Here is a 20,352-nt window from a genome sequence, read left to right as displayed (position 1 = left end):
AGATATACTTTTTTTCCAAATACATATTTCATCTGTGGTTTTACAGTTGCACTTGGAAATATACATCTGAGCCCCAAAGATAAACATCCTTCCATCTGTCTTTTGGGGTGTTTTGCAGCAAATGCCTGAGAAGCAGAAGATGTGTTTTGTGATTTCTATTTCACATCTTCATGTAAGAAGGTAAGCTATGAAAACCTTGGCGTGGAGGCTCAGGCTTGTAATACCTTGGGAGGTAGAGGCAGGAGGATCAGGAGTTTAAGGCCATTCTCTGCTACACAGCAGAATGGGAGGCCCCCCCTGGGTTATGTGAGACAAGGAGGAAACCATCTATTGTTAACATCGGTAGTGGTGGTTTAACTCTTTATAAAGCCATTTTCACACTACCTTCTCTTAACCTCACCACTTCCTCTTGAATAGGACAGACAGCAGGGATCGTCAACATCCCCTTTTTACAAATTAGGAAACTGAGATTACTAAATGCGTTCCAAAGGCCTCCCGGGAATGGGCAAGGGGATTGCCACTATTGAAAAAGGATTGACACTTGTTAAGACGTCATTAACTCTATTGTGAATGTGAGCACCTTTGCTGCTGGGCTACCGATCAAACCTAAGGCCTCTCTATGCAAGGCCGGAGCTTTACCACCGGACAGGTCTCCACACTCCTCCCCAATGAAGTCCCTATCAAGTCTGCTGCAGCTGGAGCCATGAAGGGGAAACTCAGCTGGAGATCCGTAGCTGGGGAACAAAGAGAGTGAAGTGAGTCAGTGGACAGAAAATCACTAAGAGGACAACCATGGTAGGGGTATTGTTGCTAAGGGCAGACCGCGGATTTACATCAAAGGTGGGACGGTAAATCCGTTCAGATATTGAGACAGCAAGAAGGATTCTTGCAAAACTGAGCTCAGCTAGAACCACCAGGAAGGCCTCTCCCAGAAGGGGGCTTAGAGGTAACAAACTTAAAACAATTCGGTGAGGGCGAGCCCGCCGCGGCCCCATCCTCACGGGAGGAGAGGGGTGGCAGGCCGGTGGAGCTGCGGGATGGTGTCCCCCGGGTCCGGCTCTCCTTTAAAGGAAGCATCGCCTAGCGCCAAGGGCTGCATGGAAAAAAGAGAGAGGGCTCGCAATCCTTGCAACTGGCCCCGCCCCCGTCAGCCGGCTCCCAGATTCGGGGCGGGACTCCGCCGGTCGGCGGACGGGGTCGCTGGCGCTGATTGGCTACCCGCGCGGGCTTGGGGTTTCCCCCGACTCCGCCCCATTGTCGCCGGGGCGCGCTCCTTCAGCCCGCGAGCGCGCGCCCAGGCTCTAGCCGCACCGCCGGGCGGGAGGAGCCGGAGCCCGCGTCGGTCCGTCCCTCCCTCCCTCCCTCCTTTCGCCCTCCCACCCCCACGGATCCTCATCCTTAAAGCTCGAGTCCGCTCGCTCCGCCTGTTTGGAGAGAGGGCACCGGGCAGCGGCGAGCGTGCGGCCGCGGCGAGGCAGCGCTGACAAGGGCAGGCAGGCGCCCGGAGGCGACGGAGCGGCGGCAGCCCGGCCCCGAGTCCCCGTTGAAGCGGCGGGGCGGGAGGGACGGGACGGTGAAGGGAGGAGGGGTCCAGGTCCTGCTCGCAGCCCCTGCACGGTCGCAGCGCGCAGCCTGGCCCATTCTGCCGGGGCGCAGTACCCTCCCCCGCCAGGACCCGAGGCGCAGTCGCTTGGGGCCGCCGCCACCCCGCGGGCGAGGCTCCCGGGCATCGGCTCTCCTGACCCGCCGCGGTCCGTTCCAACCGCCGCCCGCCCCCAGGGCGCCGTCCCGCCGGAGACCATGTTCGACAAGACGCGGCTGCCGTACGTGGCCCTCGATGTGCTGTGCGTCTTGCTGGGTACGTACGTCAGGCGCCGGGGTCCCCGGGGGTCTTCCGGGCGGGCGGGGGTGCGGGGAGGCGGCGGTGGGGTGGGGTGGGGTGGGGGGACGACCCTGCCGCGGAGCCGCGCACTTGGGGTAGGGTGGGTGTGCCCGGCCCCGCGTGTGTGTGTACGCGCGCGCGCGCGCGTGCGCCGCCGCTGCGGGGAGAGAGTTGTCCGGGGAGCCCGCTTGCGCAGCTCAAGGGGGGACCCCCCGCTTCTGCATCCTGCACTCTGGCTCCCGCGTGGGGCTCCCCCTGCCTGTCTGCCGGTGCGCTGAGTCCTAGCCCTGCTTGGCCGCTCTTCTCGCCTGTGCTGTTACTCTCTCTTTCCCCCCCCCCTCGGCCACACTCTACCGGACAGGGTGGGCTCCTCCCTCTCCAAGGTGCAGGGAAGCCTAGCCACTGGCTCATCAGGTTCTGCAGCCGAAGCTGGAGGTTTGATGCAACCCCCCCCCCGCCCCCCAACCTCCAGGCTTCTCTGGAGCAGCAGGCTCCAGCGCTCGGTGTACCATAACTTGTGAGAAAGCACTTAAAAAGTTTTCGGCTATAAAAAGGCTTAGAACGTTCCTAATTAGAAGGCGTTGCCAGGTTGTAAATTGTCAGGTTGCAAGAGGGCGATGAGGATGCCAGGTTTCTGCCTGGTGAGGTGTGAAGAAGGTTGCGTTCTCCCCCCCCCCCCACCAGCCCCCAACCCAAACGCAGGAGTCCTGCTAGTTGCTTCTTGCGCAGCCCTTGCGCGGCGGTTTACCTTTCTGTCTCCTGTGACAGCCCAGGAGGAGTTCTAGACACTTCTCTAGCTACAGCCAAGTCGGCGTTATTTTCCTGATCGGAAGAATTCAGTTTGGGGGGGTCTCTGGTCGCCAGGTCTTTGTTTCTTTCCGGGGGAGGGAGGGGGGCTGGAATCATCTGGACAAGGGCTAGGCTTCAGAAGCAGTGGCTTCCACCTTCTTTTCTGTCTAGTCAGTTGTAAACCGTTGGAGGTTTGGGTGATGGTTAAAGCAATTGAAGTAGTCCTGGCAAGTTCTCTAGGCGACTAGTGAGTGGCTTTTGCATCTTAGGTACAGATATGCCTCCCGGCTTCGCAGAGATAAGACCTATTGCCCCGGGCTTTAATCTAGCAGCTCTTGACTGACTCTTCCTCTCTCCTGCTTCCAGCCTGACCTTTTAGACGCTTCCAGTCTTGTCAAACTGTGAAAATTTCGGTACATTTTTTTTTTAAATGCATTTTCTTAGAGTCCTTTCTTTAAAAATAAAAAATCCGTGCAACTTCTTTCTTTACCAGGACACCTTCTACCCCGCATTTTCCCAGTGAATTGTACCGTTGGTTTAAAAGAGAGGATTCAGTCTTAGGACAGGTTTTAGTACCATGTGGTAGCCTGTAACCCAGGCACCTGTGAGGTGGAGGCAGGAAAATATTTAGTTCAGATCCAGCCTCGGCTACCTAGGAAGATCCTGGGTCACTAGACAAAAGCAGTCTTTGTGGAAACACCTTTTCAGATGTTAGGGCATATTATTTTAAAATTATTAGCTTAGGAAATATTTTTCTTCCTTCCTTCCCTCCCTTCCTTCCTTCTTTCTGGACGGGGTCTTTCAGTGCAGCCTCGTTGGGAACTTGTGCCTCCTCTTCCTCAACCTCCAGAGTGTTGGGGATATTGGCATGTGCTTCCATGCCTGGCTAAATTATGATGTCATTTCCCTATACCAAACACCGATTAGGAGGGCCGAAACATCCCATACTTCTCATAGGCAGCCACAGCTCATGTTATTAATAGGAAGCCACGTGGTAGATCTATCCTTTTAAAAAATTCATGCGTGAGCCTGGTGTTCCGGCTCATGGTGTTCTGGCTCATGCTTGTAATCCCATCACTCAGAAGGGTAAGGTAGGAAGATTGTCATGAGTTAGAGGCTAGTCTGGGCTACCTACGTAGTTCAGGTCAGCTTAAACTACAGAGTGAATCCCTATACTGAACAAATAAACTGACAGAGATCATGTGTAGTGGGAAAAACGTGTACGCAATGAAATTTTATAAGTTATATTTTCTGGTGGCCTGTGTTTTCAACGTGATACATTCTGTTGAGCTTGGGGCAATCTGACTGCCCCAGTTGACCCCACAGTTTCAGGAATATGATATCTGTAAGGCATTGATATATACATACATACATACATACATACATATGTATGTATATATAGTTTTTGTTTTTGTCAAGACAATGTTTCTCTGTGTAGCCCTGGTGGTTCTGGAACTCACCCTGTAAATGGGGGGGGGGGGGAGCTCGAACTCACAAAGATCCACCTGCTTCTGCCTCCCGAGTGCTGGGATTAAAGGCGCTCGCCACCACCGCCCGGCTAGAATCTTATTTTATCAGTGTAGTATTGTTTTTTTTTTTTCTTGTGCCGCTACTGTAGTTTCTTTTAAAGTAGTTCAGTGCATTGTCAGGTCAGCCCGGATTTCCCTTTTCCTAAGTAGAATGTAACCTACTTATTTTCATTAGAGATGTACAAAATGCCGTTAGATTTCACCACATCAACTCTCACATGTAACACGAAGGGAAAACAATGACACAGGACCTTTTTAAGACTGACTTTTGGAAGATAGGTTTCTCTAATAAACTTAACCCTTTCTAGACGAGTCTGAGGATTGTACTGAACTTGGGACTTATCCAGGGATTGTCAGCCTAAGCTTGTCTTTGCTTCAAGAAAGCTTTCAGCCTGGCTGGAACTTTTTCCTTTTTTCCCCTTTTCTGTGGAGCATCTACAGGTAAGGGTTGACTACACTGGCAGAAAGATGATGAAGCACTTTGTAAGTATAGGATATGTGAAAGTGATTCATAATTATAATGTGAGTGTGTCCCACCATCACTCTGTGTGCCCATTTTAATATGATGATGGTCCATGGTTTCGTTATACGAGCCATTTATAATTTTTACCCAGGGTGATGTTTTTGAAGTGATCGTTAAACAGTATGTGCATCTGTGTTTATGCGTGTGTTTGTTTCTAAATAATCTCCATTAATTCTTCTATATGCATATCTAAATTATCAGCTCCTTCAGTGGATTTGGTAAATCCTTGAAAAAGGAGAAATTTGAGAGAGAATATATATTTGATTCCTCTGAAATGGAGTCTTGTCATCTCTGTTTCTTTTGAGTCTTTGATTTGACACGCCTATCATTGATTTCTGTTTGAATTTGCTTGATTGCTTCTTTATTTATAGATATGGTCTCACCATATAGTTTTGGCTGACCTGGAACCCACTATGTGGACCAGGCTGACCTTGAACTCAGAGATTCACCTGCCTCCGACTCCTAAATGCTGGTATTGAAGACGTGCGCTATCACACTTGGCCTTACTCCTGTTCTTTTGACCAGTGGTTCTAGAACTGTTGGTAAGTCTGTCTACAATCACCTGAACACATAAGAAAAGCTCCTATATAGAGAACAATAGAGAGTTTGTATAAAAGTGGCTATTTTAGCCCAATGTATTATACTGTATCCTGAATATAACTTACTTTTTAATTACTAAGGATCGGTCTGTATTTTAGCCACCAGGTAATAGATACCGAGTGCATTAATTGATTCAGTGCACACTGAGAGATGACTTTTGTACCTTGTTAGAGTGCTAGGGATATAAAGGTAAATAGGACAGTCCCCTCCCTAAAGGAGCACAGAGTCTGATGAAGGAGAAACAAACAGGATGTTACATCATGTTAAGTGTGCTAATGCAGGTATGGTGCCCTTTGATCACAGAGAAGGGCCATGTCTTAGTCCTATTTAGAGAAACGGCTTATCTGTTTACTCTTAGAGATACGGAAATGTCAGAAGTTGCATAGCATTACTCTTAGAATTTTTTCCCACCCATTTTCCAACTAGGGGAAAATGATCTAGGGGAGTGGGAACTCAAGTACCTGTGCTGGTGATTTATCTCTGGGTAGGCCAGCCTGTGATATTTAGAAGACTGGGGTGGAGCTGGCAAAGCTGCCTTCTGCATGTCTGTATTTTGCTGTGTCCTGATTCCTTTTTTTTCCCCCTGTATAATTCTTTCTGTGCCGCACAGACCTTAGACTTAGTGCTGATGTTGCTACCTGAGGAGAAGCCACGGTTCGTAACTGCTATCTCTACATGCTTTCAAAGTGGCTCCCTCAGCCTTTCCTCTTGACGGTAGCATTTGGGTGTGCTGGGCTTTTTGTCTGATTGTTTTCTTGTTTTGGCCAGGATCTAATAATACCCATCTGTGTCCAAACTAGAACTGAGAAAGTTTTCCTTCTTGCACCAGTCACCGGGTACAGCTGTCTTGATAGCAGATGCAACAGGGTTCTTGCTGGCTTTTTTTTTTTTTAAGGTTTATTTATTTTTATTTGTGTATGTGGTGTGTGGGTGTGTGTGAGAGAGAGAGAGCGTGCGAGCGTAAGAGCTAGAGAGCCTGTTTGAATTTATGTGCAATGTGTGTGCGGTGTCTATAGAGTAAGATGGTGTCATATTCTCTGGAAAGATGGTTGTGAGCCACTGTGCGGGTGCTAGGAACCAAGACTGAGTCCTCCAAAAGAGCAAGTGTTCTTTTTTTTTTTTTTTTTTTTTGGCTTTTCGAGACAGGGTTTCTCTGTGTAGCTTTGCGCCTTTCCTGGAACTCACTTGGTAGCCCAGGCTGGCCTCGAACTCACAAAGATCCGCCTGCCTCTGCCTCCCGAGTGCTGGGATTAAAGGCATGCGCCACCACCGCCCGGCAAGAGCAAGTGTTCTTAACCACTTAGCCATCTCTATCCCAGGGTAGTCCAGTTTCCTTACCATGTTCCAAATAAAGCATCATTGGGCCGACACACTCCATAGGTGAGGAATAAAATTTGACAGCAAAAACATTGGCTACCGACAGTAGGCAGTTATGAAATCTGTTACTTGTTAACCCAAGTACTGATATGCCATTACCAAATGCTGACATCCTTTTAACACAGTCCCTAAGGAGTGATCCCTTTGCTAATCCCCAGGCTGAGTTGCTTTAAGAGCAGAAAAAAGATCCATGGAAATAGTTCGGTTTCATAGTCTCCAGCATTTTTGTACCTTACCTTTTCTCCTAAAACTAATTCATTCATTCGCTTATTTCATACATTTACCAACAGCTGAATAGGTACTAGCTTTAATTACGGACATTTCTTTTGCCTCTGATGGAAGAAGTTTGCTAGGTTGGTTTCTCTAGCTTTTCTCATTGTTTCTAGTAACAGGAGGAGAGAAGGAATCTCCAGGTGAACAAAAATTGATCAAACTGCATGTGCTTGTGTCAGATTAAGATTCTGTCGCAAAGCTTTTCCTTAAGTCGCATGGGCAGTTTGGAACAAGAGCCGAGGCTGGAGGGGACTGCTATGCTTTGGTGACTACTTGGCTTCATGAAGTTGACTTGACCTGACCTTAAATGTGCCCCACTTGGACTTGAGTATGGAAATGTTTAGAGAACTTTGTCCATATATGTTTTATGAACTGTGAATTCCCCCTTCATATTCTCTTCGAATTATGTTCTTTTGGAAACTCAAGAGACATGCTACGAATCATCCTCATCCCATTCTCATGTAGTCATTTTTGGCTGAACTCTGCTGAAGTGTTTGAGATGTCTGGGGACTTACTCTGATTCTAAGAAAAGCCAGGGTTTTACTATTTGAATGTGAGGTTGTCACTGTTTGCCAGAGATGGGATGCTGGCTGCATACGCGATCGAACACTCAGATTCAGGTGGACCAGTCGGCACAGCATGGACTTTCAATTTTTGTGGGAAGGACTTTGGATAATTTTTAAAATTATTTTTGTGTGTGCATGGTGTTCAGAGAGCGACTTTGAGTCGTCTGTTTTCTCCTTCCATTAAGTAGGTTCTGGGATTTGAACCCATGGCAAAGCACTTTATATTGGCTGAACCATCTCACTAGCATATAGTCTGCACAGTAAGCTAATTAGGGATTGATCACATAGGCACCATTTTGTCTCTATTTTCTTTTCAAAACAGCATTTACCTTCCAGAGGTTATACATGGTGGTTGCAAGAACCTTTCAGACTTTTTTTTCCTTTTAAAAATGTTCTTATTCTTTTTTTTTTTTTTTTCAGTTAAAAAAATTGGGGAGGGAGTCTCATATAACTCAGGCTGGCTTTGAACTTGCTAACTGAAGGTGGCCTAGAACTTGTGAGCCTACTGCCTGTGTCTCCCGAGCGCGGGCACTAAGGGAGTCCACCACCGAGCCTGGTTTAGGAGGCGCTTGGGATCAAAGCGAGGGCTTCTTAGACGGTAGGCACAGTACAGTCTGCCAGCCGAGCCACATCCCCATTGGTTTTCGTTCCTCCCAACTTCCTTTTCTTTCTCCTGCTCTCTCCTTTCAAAAAGTAGGTTTTTAAAGTCTTGATGGCTTAGGCAGAGCTTTGTTTTGCTTTTAGTTTTTTTTCTTAACCGAAAGAAGTCTAGAATTGGAAACGACTTGCTCTTTGAAATCTGTACGTTTTTCTTTAGCACATTAGAAACAGTGCATTCTTGCAGTGGACTTTGGACCCACACTTCCTCAATTCAGTTTCTTTTTCTTTAGTTTGTCATCTCTGTGACCTTGGGAATGGTCTCTCTGAGTACCTCAGCTGTATAATATATAATGACCTATTTACATCTCTTTTGTGAAATTTAAATGAGTCAGTATGTAAATTACTTAGGCAAGTACCTTGCACTTACTATGTATGTGGAGTAAAATAATTCCCTGTAATTCTAGCACCCGTAGCACAATAATTAGTAGAAGTAACATCATCAACTTTTATGTTAGGGATAGAAATACAGACTTTAAAATGTTTCCTGTGAGAGCTCATGGTATGCTTTTGAGATCTTGTGTTTTATCAGTTAAGAATAAAGCCTACATATATGCAATAGTAATTCCAGGCAAGGTGGAAATTGATCTGTTTAGTTTTGGTAGGCTGTAACTGAGTAAATGGAAACTCATTACTATATACAGTGATAAGTCCTAAATTTCACCGATTTAAGAAAAAGAGGATTAGTTACACCCTAACTATTTCTGCTGGTTTTTTTGTTTGTTTGTTTGTTTTGTTTTTGTTTTTTCGAGACAGGGTTTCTCTGTGTAGCTTTCCACCTTTCCTGGATCTCGCTCTGTAAACCAGGCTGGCCTTGAACTCACAAAGATCCGCCTGCTCCTGCCTCCCAAGTGCTGGGATTAAAGGCGTGAGCCACCACCGCCCAGCTATTTCTACTGTTAAGTCCTAGGAATGGTTGCTCTGAGCTCAGATTCCTAAGATTTTTTTTTTTTTTTGAATAGCAGTAATTGTATGTTCTCATCTGTATACGAAGTCTCCCTCCTTTTTTGAGGCAGAATTTTATGTCGTCCAGGTTGGCCTTGAGCTGTCTGTGTAATCAAGGATGACCTTGACCTCCTGAGCCTTCTGCCTCCAGCAGAGAGCTTGAGACCTGCCACACCTCATTCAGATGCATTCTGTAATTTGAATTTCTCTGTGCTATGTGTGTGTACGTGCGCGCACGCACGCACGCAGTGTCCCTGTGTGCAGGTCTTCGAGCACATGTGGAGGCCAAAGGTCAACCTCAGTGTTGCTCCCCCGGAGCCTTGGGTTTGGAGACAGGTTCTCTCATGGAGCCCCAGGTCTAGGGAGCCCCAGGGCCTCCTGTCTCTGCCTCCCCAGGGCTGGGGTTACAAGCTGGCACCACTGTGCCTGGCTTTAAACAACAGAACATGACATGGGAGCTGGAGACTGAGCCTAGGTCCTCAGGCTTGCAGCAGGCACTCTGTACCAGCTGGGCTGTCTCCAGTCCTCCTCTCTTTCTCTCTCACTGGATCTTTCTTTTCCTCCTCCTTTTATTTTGTCCTCCTTCCTCCCCTACTTTTTTTTCCAGTCTCAGATAGGCCAGGCTGGAAGAATTAAAAGGGGAACACGTTGGTGAGGCTTTGGGGGATGGCTTCTCTAAGCAAGGAGTATTGGAAGTGCGAGATAATCACAGGGAGATGAAAATGAATTGCCCATGGAGGAGCTAGGGGGCTGATATTAAGCATAGGGAAGAGCAGGTGGCGAGGCCCAAGGAGGAAAGGGCATTTTAAATTAGAAAAGATGCCACTGGCCAATTTTGGCATTGCTGTGGCATTTTGGAGCTCATCATGACTAGGGAAATTTCCCTCAGACTTCAAGGCAAAAGAGTTTTGGTTTTGGTTTTAAATTCTACATGCCCCACCCCGTCTTGGGACTTTAACCTTAAATGTTACTGCGGCTGGCTGCAGGCCTGACCGGTAGTGAGCAGGTGAGGAACCAGTGTTGCAGATCTGCTGAGTGAGTGACAGGCTTCTGGGTATGAGGCTTCGGTCCCCAGAGGAGGCTGGGGAACCAGCCAGGAGATGCTCTCTCAGCCACCACAGCCTTAAAGCAAAGTCAGTATCCCTTTGGACGTTAAAATTGTCCCTAGGCAGCTTATTTTATTTTTATTTAATCAAACAAACAGGGTTTTTCCATGGGGGGAAAAATAGGAAAAAAGGTCAGTGTGGTTGAGTTACCATAAGCATCTATACTCCCCCCCCCCCCATACACACACCTTCTTGCTTGAACCCAGGGTCCTATATATTCCAGGAAAGTGCTCTAACGCTGAGAGTCTCCCCCCAATTTCTAATGTCAGTGTAGAAAATAATAACATTGACTTAATGCTTTCTGGGCCTGTATAGACTTGCTCAGGGTGATTTGCTTGACCCTCTCCTGTCTGTAAGGGATGGAGCTTAGCCCCAGGGTCATTGAGAAACTGACCCAAAGCAGCTGTAAATGGTGGGAGTCAGGAATTGGAAGTGTACTTTTGAGGACTGTAACTTCCGAATAGGGATTAGTTTGTTCAGATTTGGGATGAGTTGTAATGAGTGGGTAAAGAAATGGGGGTGATATTTGGCTAACTAAAAATAGTGATTACTGTAGTGGTCCAAATGTTTTATGATTGCCTTTGTCCTGTCTGGTGTGGTTTCAGTCAGTGTCTGCTTACCATGTTTTGATCATGACATCTACTGTCTAAAACAGGCACTGTAAGGTTTACAATTCAAATTTGTAGTAACTGTGAAGAGTTAGCAGTGAGGTAACTAGTTGGGATGTCATGGAAGGATGCAGCTAGTTTGCCTGCTTCAGTGGCATGCCTAGAGCCTTCTTCTTCAAATGGTGTTATTGTTGTAGGCATTCCTCCTGAGTTCTCACAGGAAGGGAAGAACCATTGCCCTTCCTGTATTTCAGGTGAATCATGGGTAGTGCTCAAAGCAAGGCATTCTAGCAGACATAGAACCTCGTGGTTTAGTCCCAGGCCGTCAGTTCTTGGAAATGTTGCTTGAATCTTTTCCTGGGTGAGGCGTCTAGGAAAATGACATAGGAAATGGGTAGTGGAAAAGCTCTGGAGTTAATTGGCAGCTTCTTAAGCTGGGTTCTGCTTTGCTTTTTGAATTCAGGTACATCCATAGTAGGAGATGGCTGGCTGCTGTAGGCTAGAGAGGTAAAGGGAGAGAGAACCATTATTTATTGGTGGTCTGTGATTTGCTTTTGGTAAATGTTTTACATAAAGTCATGTACCATGACGCAGCTGTGAAGTGTAGAGTACTGGTTTTATTTTATGCCCTACCACTGGGGATGCAAAAGTGACTGGAATAATAAAACTCACGGGTTCTAATGAGTTCTTGCTTATTATGGAACACAGACTCCTGAAAAATTATGATATTACTGTATGATAAGTCACTAATCCTTGCACTGAGATTGCATGTGAATGAAACAAGGTCTCCATTCTTAAGAGGTGCACACAGCCTTGTAAGAGGAAATAGGCTTCATTCAAAACTTTGACTGTGTTTAGAGACAATTTCCCCTAGACCATGGCTCTTCTCTATGGCAGAGGTGATATGAAGCTCCAGGAACATTGCTTTTGCATGGTGCTGCTAAGTTATGGATCCTGTAGAAAATTCAGGAAACCAATCCATACACATTACATTACTATGGATACTTAGAAGGTATGTGGTACATGGTACATAGGCATTCAGATGTTTGTCATATGAATGAATGGATGAGTCAGCTAATCTTGTAAGATTTGAGAATATGCTTGAGTCAGCCAGCCACTCACAGAATTCTAGCTCCATCTGTTACTGTGATACTGGGCAGGTCACCCTAGCTCCTTCGGAATTTCCTCATCTAATGAGGAAAAGGAGGATGCTGCCAGTGTCTTCCTCATAGTGCTGTGAAATAGGATGAGATAATGAGTGAGACAGTGTTTGTGACATGTCTAGTTTAGTCTTGGCCTACAGGAGCCACTCAGTGTTGTAATTGTAATCATTATTGTTATTAAGCTAATCAACCAATTTTGTATCACTGACACATGGTATCATGGTATTTAAATGTGATTTCCTTTGCTAGTGAGTTTTCTTTTGGAATACTATTGAATGGAGTTCTAATTACAATTTATTCTCATTCATATACACCCACGGGGTCGGTGCCCCCCCCCCCCCCCCCCCCCCCCGCATGTGTGTGTGTGTGTGTGTGTGTGTGTGTGTGTGTGGTAGGAATCAAACTCAGGGACTCATGCATGTCAAGCAGAGACTGTACTACTGAACTACAGCCCTAACTACAATTTCAGCAACATTGAAGATGCTCGTCAGAGCCAGATGTGGTAGCCCATGCCTTTAGTCCCAGCACTTGGGAAGCAGAAGCAGGTGGATCTCTTGAGTTTAAGGCCAGCCTGGTCTACAGAGTGAGTTCCAGGACAGCCAGGGCTACACAGAGAAGCCCAGTCTTGAAGAACCAAACAACAACAACAAAAAGAATATGCTTTTCAGTTACTCAGCCCATTTCTGTTCCTGATCCGAAGATTGCTATGGGAAGTTTTCCCTTTTCTTTACTTTTTTCCCCTGCCTCCCCCATTTCTGTCTTTCTTTTTCTTCTTAAACAGGGTCCTGTATATCTCAGATTGTCCTCAAACTCAGCAGGTAGCTGGAAATGGCCTGTGAATACCTGATCTTTTCCTGCCCCTGCTTCCAGAGGACCAGGGTTGTAGGTGGGAGCTACCACACCACCAGGCTTGTTTGAATTATTTCTAACCTGTTTCTTCCTGGAATCGCATCCTCGTTGCACATGTATTTATATTTCTAGGTGAGCAGTCTACTCATGGCTCACAGGCAAGGTAACTAATGAATGTGCAGGGCTTGAGAGAGAATGGCAAACTAGAAACAGGAATAAACAAGGTGTTTGTGTTGTGAAGTTAGAATGCTTTGGGTAGTTAGAGCCTAGGTTAGTGGTTGGCTCCCAGAACATGAACATTTGGTTTCTTGATAGAAGCTGGTCAAGAGCTAACTGAAGTTTTAGGTTGACCGAGCTAAACTGCTAGCTGTTTGTATAACTTTGCGCAGCTAGTGTTAGCTTAAGGAAAGGGTGCACACAGCAGCCACGCTCACCACTGGTGTTCTGGGATAATTCTAACTCCAAGAGGGCATTTCGTTAAACATATGACTCTGTAGTTACAAAAACGTTTCCAAATGACATCCCAATTTGGTTTAGTTATCCAGGGCCACAGAGGCAAGAGAGATCTGTGGTAATTTTTTTCTCCAAAGGGCATAGATAAGATACAAATATTTTGCTGTTTTCCAAATACTCTCTGCATCTGATCCAATAGCCCAGTAAAGCTATCTTTGATGTTACCAGAACTTGTTAGTCAGGTTATGGGTAATGGTGATTTTACAGTTATGGGTGGTTATCTGTATTAAAACTGTGAAAGTCTAAGTGCTGCCATTAAATGTAGACGATTAATGAAACCCGGAAACAAATGTATAGCTCCTTTTTATGAAGAGAAGTTCTTGCATGGATTTTCCCTTTGCTCAAGATTCAGCATTGTCCATGGTTCTTTTTAGTGAATGGCTGTTTCTTTGTATGACTTTATTTAAAGAGTTAAAAGTGTGGTTTAATAGGAACAGCCACCGATTTAGAGTCAAGAGTCTGGCCTTGCCTCTACTACTCCCTGTGATTTTCATGGCCAGAGCCACACGGCTGCTTCATTTAGTCATATGTAAATCATAATGAAGATGATGCCTGTCTCAGGGCCGTCGTGGGAAATGAGGTTCGTTTCAAAAGAGTCGGACATCTGCTGCAGATTGTATTGCAGTAGTTCATACCAGGGGGCTCGGGACAAAGAAACCACAGTTCCAATCTAGTCTGAATGTCAGATGGACTGCCATCTGTATCAAAAGCAGTTTGTCTTCTCATACAGCATGTCTGTCACAATTTGGGGGCAAAGATACAACATTTAGGGGACTCTTTTAAAACTGTAATCTGCCCATAACCAGCAGGACAGTAAATAGAGGAAATGCCCATTTAACAAAGTAAATACAGTAGCTGATTCATGGTTGGGGTGGTGAGGTTTGACTGTTAGGCTTGGATGCTACAGTAAGGCTGCAGGTAACAGATGGTTTATCATCATATGTATCTATAGTATTGTGATATAGATCTATAAACTCTTGGAATTTTACATACCCTACAGCTGCAGAGACCCAACACCACCAGAATTAAAATACCATAATATCTTGGCTCAAATTACAAGAAAGCCTTAACAAGTTTGAGTCCTGTATAAGAACCGTATTCACTTTTTCGTAATAATTTAAAACTTATATTTAGGGATGGAGAGATGGCTCAGTGGTTAAGAGCACTGAATGCTCTTTGAGAAGACCTGGGTTCAGTTTTCAGGAACCACATGGCAGCTTACAACAGTCTGTAACTCTAGTTCCATGGCAAAACACCAATGCACATAAAAAAATTAAAAATCCTTACATTTAAAAACAGTGAGATATTTGAAAAAATGAGGATGACTCATCTTTGCCATCCTCACGGTCCTGGTGATGCCAGCCTCCAGTGCTGGTGGATCCTGCAGAGATATGACCTAGATAGAGTCAGGATCCAGGCTAGAGCCTCTAGGGGGCTCTCAGGACCTGGGTTTCACCATCCCACACTGGTTGCTGCAATTCCTGGGTGCTCTGGGCCAGATCCAGGGGGTGATTTTCAGTGACCTCTGGATAGGGGTCATATTTACAGTGACTCAGATTTCCTGAAGTAAGAAATTTGATCCTTAGGTTAGCCAATTAATTAGACCTGTATTTTGAGTTTACTAGGAAAATGGGTAGATCTCTGGAAGAACTTCCTGATGGTTGCCCTGATTTCATATTCTCAGACTTTCCATGGGTAAGGATGAAATCCTAGAGCTGGGCATGGTGGCACATCTTGAGCTTAGGCGTTAGAGGTCAGCTTCAGTCACATAGGAAGACTGTTCAGCAACACACATGAAGGACCACAATATTCCAAAAACAGCCGCCAACGCCTGGATTTGGAAGGCAGGACCTTGGCTTAGTAACCAAGTAACGAGACAAGTTGTTGAAGCACAGAAGTTAGACATCTGGAGCTGTCTAATACATCCAGTAGAATTATGATAGACATGTTGAGACAGGAGGCAAGGCTTTATTGAAACTGATGCAATAGGACAATACCGTCTATGATAAAGGGTGTAAATTGGTCATTTCAGTGGGCCAGCAGTGTTATCTATAAAAAACTATATTTACTCAAAATGAGTCAGAATGCATGCAATTTTAACAGAGCTTTATTATAATGCTTTGTATTAACATGTAAAATATGTTCATTTACTTTACTAGCATATTGAATGTTTGCAGAATTCTTTTGTTTCATGATGTACATAAACTTTTAAGTGTAGGGACACCGCCACTCTTTGCATCTCAAGTCCACAGCTCCAGGTTTGGTTTTGTTTTTGTCTAAAGAGGACTCAGTCTCTATCTCAGGATGTAGTCCTTGTTCTGCGGCCTGGTATTACCTGCTACATTTTAGGCATTTGTTTCCTCCACAGATATGTGCTCATTTACCGTGTGCCAGGCCTGGGTTAAGTGGTGGTCACACAAACAGAGAAGAAAACAAACCAGTGCCTGCTTTTGAGGGAGAACTTGGGAGCTGTGGCAGTTTATAGTAAGGGGCTTTGAAAGAATTACTTTCTGGCTGGGAATATCCTGTTCAGTAGGTGTTCAGCATGTGCATGAGCTAAAACACCCAAGCCACACTGAAATGAAAGAGTTTGCCTGGCAGAGTGCTAGCCTAGACCTTAGAAAGAGAGGCCTTAGGGAGATAAGAGGCATTCAAACTGAGGTAGTGGTAGTGAGCTAATGCAGTTGGTGGTGGAATTTGGGAAGCTGTAGAAGCCCATCTTAGTGACAGAATAGGCAATAGGTAAGAGATAGCTATACCAAAACCAGTTCTTAAATAAAGGGCACTAGGAGAGAACGAGATGTCAGAGGAAGGTGGTGGAGAAGAGGTGATGAGCTTGGTTAAACTTTACACACCTTTGAAATGTTTAAGGAGAGACGCTAAGTTGTAGAACTCAGCGGCAAGTCTGATTTTTAGGAGCCTTAGGCATATTGGTAGTAATTGAACTCAGGAGAACTGGTGAGATTCTAGGAAGTTATAAAATGAAAAGAGAAACACTGATACCTCAGATTGGTCGGAATACGTTTAAGACTTAACACGGTTGCAGTAATTGCTGGGTATAGCTTAATCTCTTCAGAAGTTGTCATGATAGGCCGAGGCGACAGCTTAGTCTGGAAGATATTTGTTATACAGGCACAGGACCTCCATTTGTTTCCCCAGCCCCACATAATGAGCCAGTCAGAGGCCTGCAAGCTAGCCCCGCAGGTAAACTGGCACTTACCACTCCAGCCTGACTCACAACCTGAGTTGTAGCCTCCGAACCACAGTAGAAGGCGAGAACCAGCCGCTGAAAGTTGTCTTCTGACCCTGCGCCCTCCCACATCATACACTCACTCTAACAATACAATGAAAAAAGCTGGAACCGGCGATGTATGCTTGAAATCCCGGGGGCGCCGAAATAGGTCACTCCCTGGGTCTTGGTGGCCAGCCAGCCTAGCCTGCTCTGGTGAGTTTTAGGCCAGTGAGAGACCCTGTTTGTTTCAAAAACAAGGTGGACGATGCCTTCCGAAGGACACCTAAAATTTGCCTCTGGCCTCCACACACTGGTGCACCCATGTGCACGCATACATTAAGAGAGTATGGTTGTGATGAGAAGGGCAAGTGTGCAAGGGGAGGAAGGTAGGCAGCGGGACCGTAGGTTCCTTGAGACACTTTCAAGCTCATGCTGATAGGTCAGCTTCCACCCCCTCTTTGTGACAGTTTCACTCTGTGATTCAGGCTGGCCTGGAACTCTCAATCCTTCTGCCTCAGCTTGCACATCCGCCCCCTTCCCTCCCTCTTATTTTGTGTGTGTATGTGTGTGTGTTCATGATGTGTGGATGGGTGGTGGGGCACACAGGACACATGCCATAGCATGCGCGTGGAAGTTGGAGAACAACATTGTGGAGTCAGTTCTCTCCTCCCTCATTTCTGTGGGTTCAAGGGGGTCAGATTTAAGTCACCAGACTTTCATAGCAAGCACCTTACCTGTCCAAGCATCTTATTGGCCCACGTCAGCTCTTGAAGTCAGCTCTTGTGGGCGTGTGCCGCCAGGTCAGGATCATTTCTTTATGAGGGGAATCGGAGGAAGACCGGCTGAAACCCTGATAGTTGCAGGTAATAGGTTGTCATAGTTTGCCGTGATGGCCTAGTCAGGGGATGCAACGATCAGTAGAAATAAAGGAAAACAACTTTAGATGAATGGTAAAGAAATAGTTGACCTTACTGAGAAATAACTTATTTGAAGCTTGACATAGTGGTGTATTCCCCAAATCCCGGCACTTAGGAGGCAGAGGCAGGAGGATTTCTTCAAGTTTGGGGCCAGGCTAGTTTACTTGTGAGACGTTGTCTCCAAACGAAACGAAGGCAGCCTTGTGTTGGTTTCTGTCAAGTAACTGTTACCGGGTATGATGGAAGGCACTTGGGATTGGAGCCTGGTATTCCGATTTCAGAATTGTGCTCCACAGGTTTCTTCTACCAGTCACACTGTTGCTTGGTTCCGTAACGAAGGGAGTACTGTCTGTCTCAGGTTTGTTGGGTTTAACAAGACCGTCTGTAAATAAATAACCCATTCCTTAGGCTGCCCCATTCCAGTGTGGGCTCTCTTTCTTGTTTCTATGGCTGTAGGTATTTACTATATAGTTGCAATATTGAATGCTCACTCTTAACCTTGAAGAAGTAATTCATAGGAGTCCTTCCTTCTTCAACTTATCTTCTGTATGAAACAACTTGAGTGGATCAAATAGACATTTTTTTGAAAAATGGATACATGGTTTATTTCCATAAAAATCATAACTATTTAAAAAAGAGAACATTGTAAAAATTTCTTGGCCAGTATGCTTTATATTTGTGTGCATTAAAAGAAAAGTGTGTGTGTGTGTGTGTGTGTGTGTGTGTGTGTGTGTGTGTGTGTTTGTGTGTGTGTTTTGTAAACAGTGTGCTAATTTATAGATGCCAATTTGGTGTCTTCTTGCCGAAGTGAGGGTTTTTTATATTTCGGAGACACTAAAGTTAGTAAATGTTATTTTGGTTTCTGGATGTTTGCCACTTGGCATAATTTCAGACTAAACCCATTCCATGTAAATGCTCTTGAGATCTGAAAGGCATTTTTTTAAAATTTGGTGGTATATAAACTATAGTAGGTCTGAGGGTGTGAAGTCTCAGGTCTGGATCTCATTTGATTGTTTATATTTCCCCTACAGTTGAATGCTTGACTTCTAGCATGCTGGGCAGGTTTTCCTGAGCTACTTGCCTTATTTGTAGAGTTCCTGAAATTTTTCTGCACATATTTTGAGCACCAAGATACCTAATTTTGTGTCTAGATAATGAATCTAGTCAGTCTGACTTCTGTAAGTTTGGTTACTGAAACATTCTCCTTAAATATTTTAAAATATGCTCTCACTGCTGCCCTATACAACTTCTGAGGCATTTGTGTACTAGCTCTTGTAGATGACAACTCTAGAATTTTCATGAGCATTTAAATTTGACAACTTTATCAAAGAATTGACATAATAGTGGCCATGTTCTATTCATAGGAACGTAGGCCTTTCTATTGATGGGAGAACTGATTTCCTCTAACTGCTGTTTAAGAAGACTTCACTGGCTCATGGAATTTTGTGAGTGGGCTTTCTGAGCCAAGTCTCAGTGTGTGTTCTCTCATAGCGAGAAGTAACTTAACAAGGCATTCTTCCCAAATATATAATTCTTTGTTTTACAAGTTTTATTGTATGTAGACAAACCCCTATAGCTCACATCTTTAAACCTGGAGACTACTTCAAAGGGAACATTTTCTTTGGTAACTCTCCTGCACTATCTGCTGAAGCTTGTTGGCTGTTGACAAGATGGACACATGTCTGGATACAGCATTTGATGAAATCTATCTATGGAACTGTGACACATTTTTCAATTTAAAAAACGACATATTCAGGTGGGTGTGGTAGCTCACGCCTATGATCAGCACTTGAAGAGGGTAGATTGCTGTAAGTTAGAGGCCAGCCTGGGCTACAAAGCAATGCTGTCTTAAAATAAAACATGTTTTCTAGAGCCGTATGTGGTGGTACATGCCTGTTAATCCTAGCTATGTGGAAGGCTGAGACAGGATTGCAAGTTTGGGGTCAGCCTAGGCAATACAGTGAGGTCTCATTTGGAAAACTGTGCCTTAGCTTTTCACTCCTTTTTTTCTCCCCTTCTCTTTCTTTTGACTTTGGAAATTCATGATGCTTCACTGGATAACTATCTGGTACAATCTACTTGGTTCCTCATTCTCCATATTTAAATCTTAGATGATATGGAATACTGTCAATTACTGAGTTCTAGGTTAATTTTTTTTCTTTAAAAATATTCTGTGACTTCTGGGTTTTCTAAAATCAATTTGTAATTAATTGATAAAAATCTAAAAGGGCGACAAAATAAAATTTGTGTCATTTGTAATCCCATTACCACCCAGAGATGTGGACCTCTTTCCACACTGTGGTTTTGTATCTTTTCTGTGTTGTTTTTATATCCATGTGTTTTATATATAGTCTTGATTGGCCTGGAATTTGCTACGTATTCTAAGCTGACCCCCAAGTTGCAGCAATCCTCCTGCTTCTGCCAGAAGTGATGAGTTACAAGCATATACCTACCACCATGCCCAACCCTCCAATTAAAAAAAAAAAAAGGTTTTAACTTTGTTCTTAAAGAAAAAAAAAAGATTTATTTTGAGCTGGGCATCGTGGAGCACCCCTTTAATCTCAACACTCTGTAGGCAGAGGTGGGCAGATCTATGTGACTTCAAGGCCAACCTGATCTACATAGTAAGTTCCAGGATAGCCAGAGCTATGTAGAGAGATCCTGTCTCAAAAAACGAAAACCAACCAACCAATCAAAAAAACAAACAAACAAACAAACAAACAAACAAATAAATAAATAAATAAATAAAAATAAAAAAATAAAAAGATTTATGTGTTGGAATATTTTGCTTGCATGTACGTATATGTACTACATGCCTGGTAG

The 20,352-nt window shown here is 44.9% G+C and overlaps 1 protein-coding gene across 2 annotated transcripts in view; it reads left to right on the top strand.

The window, feature by feature from the left end:
• Positions 1-1,373: 1,373 nt before the first annotated feature.
• Positions 1,374-20,352, top strand: part of Plpp1 (phospholipid phosphatase 1) — a 64,974-nt gene continuing 45,995 nt past the window's right edge. The window contains exon 1 of one of the 2 annotated variants that reach the window (XM_076551892.1): positions 1,374-1,858. In XM_076551892.1, coding sequence (XP_076408007.1) covers positions 1,801-1,858 — 58 coding nt within the window. In that variant the 5' untranslated portion in view covers positions 1,374-1,800. The remainder of the gene's footprint in view (positions 1,859-20,352) is intronic. The other variant, XM_076551891.1, reaches the window with a different exon arrangement.

This window comes from Peromyscus maniculatus, chromosome 15 (assembly GCF_049852395.1).
Source record: "Peromyscus maniculatus bairdii isolate BWxNUB_F1_BW_parent chromosome 15, HU_Pman_BW_mat_3.1, whole genome shotgun sequence".
NCBI classification, from domain to species: domain Eukaryota; kingdom Metazoa; phylum Chordata; class Mammalia; order Rodentia; family Cricetidae; genus Peromyscus; species Peromyscus maniculatus.
Note: the sequence above shows the minus strand (reverse complement) of the source record. Positions and strands in the feature narration are given on the sequence as shown.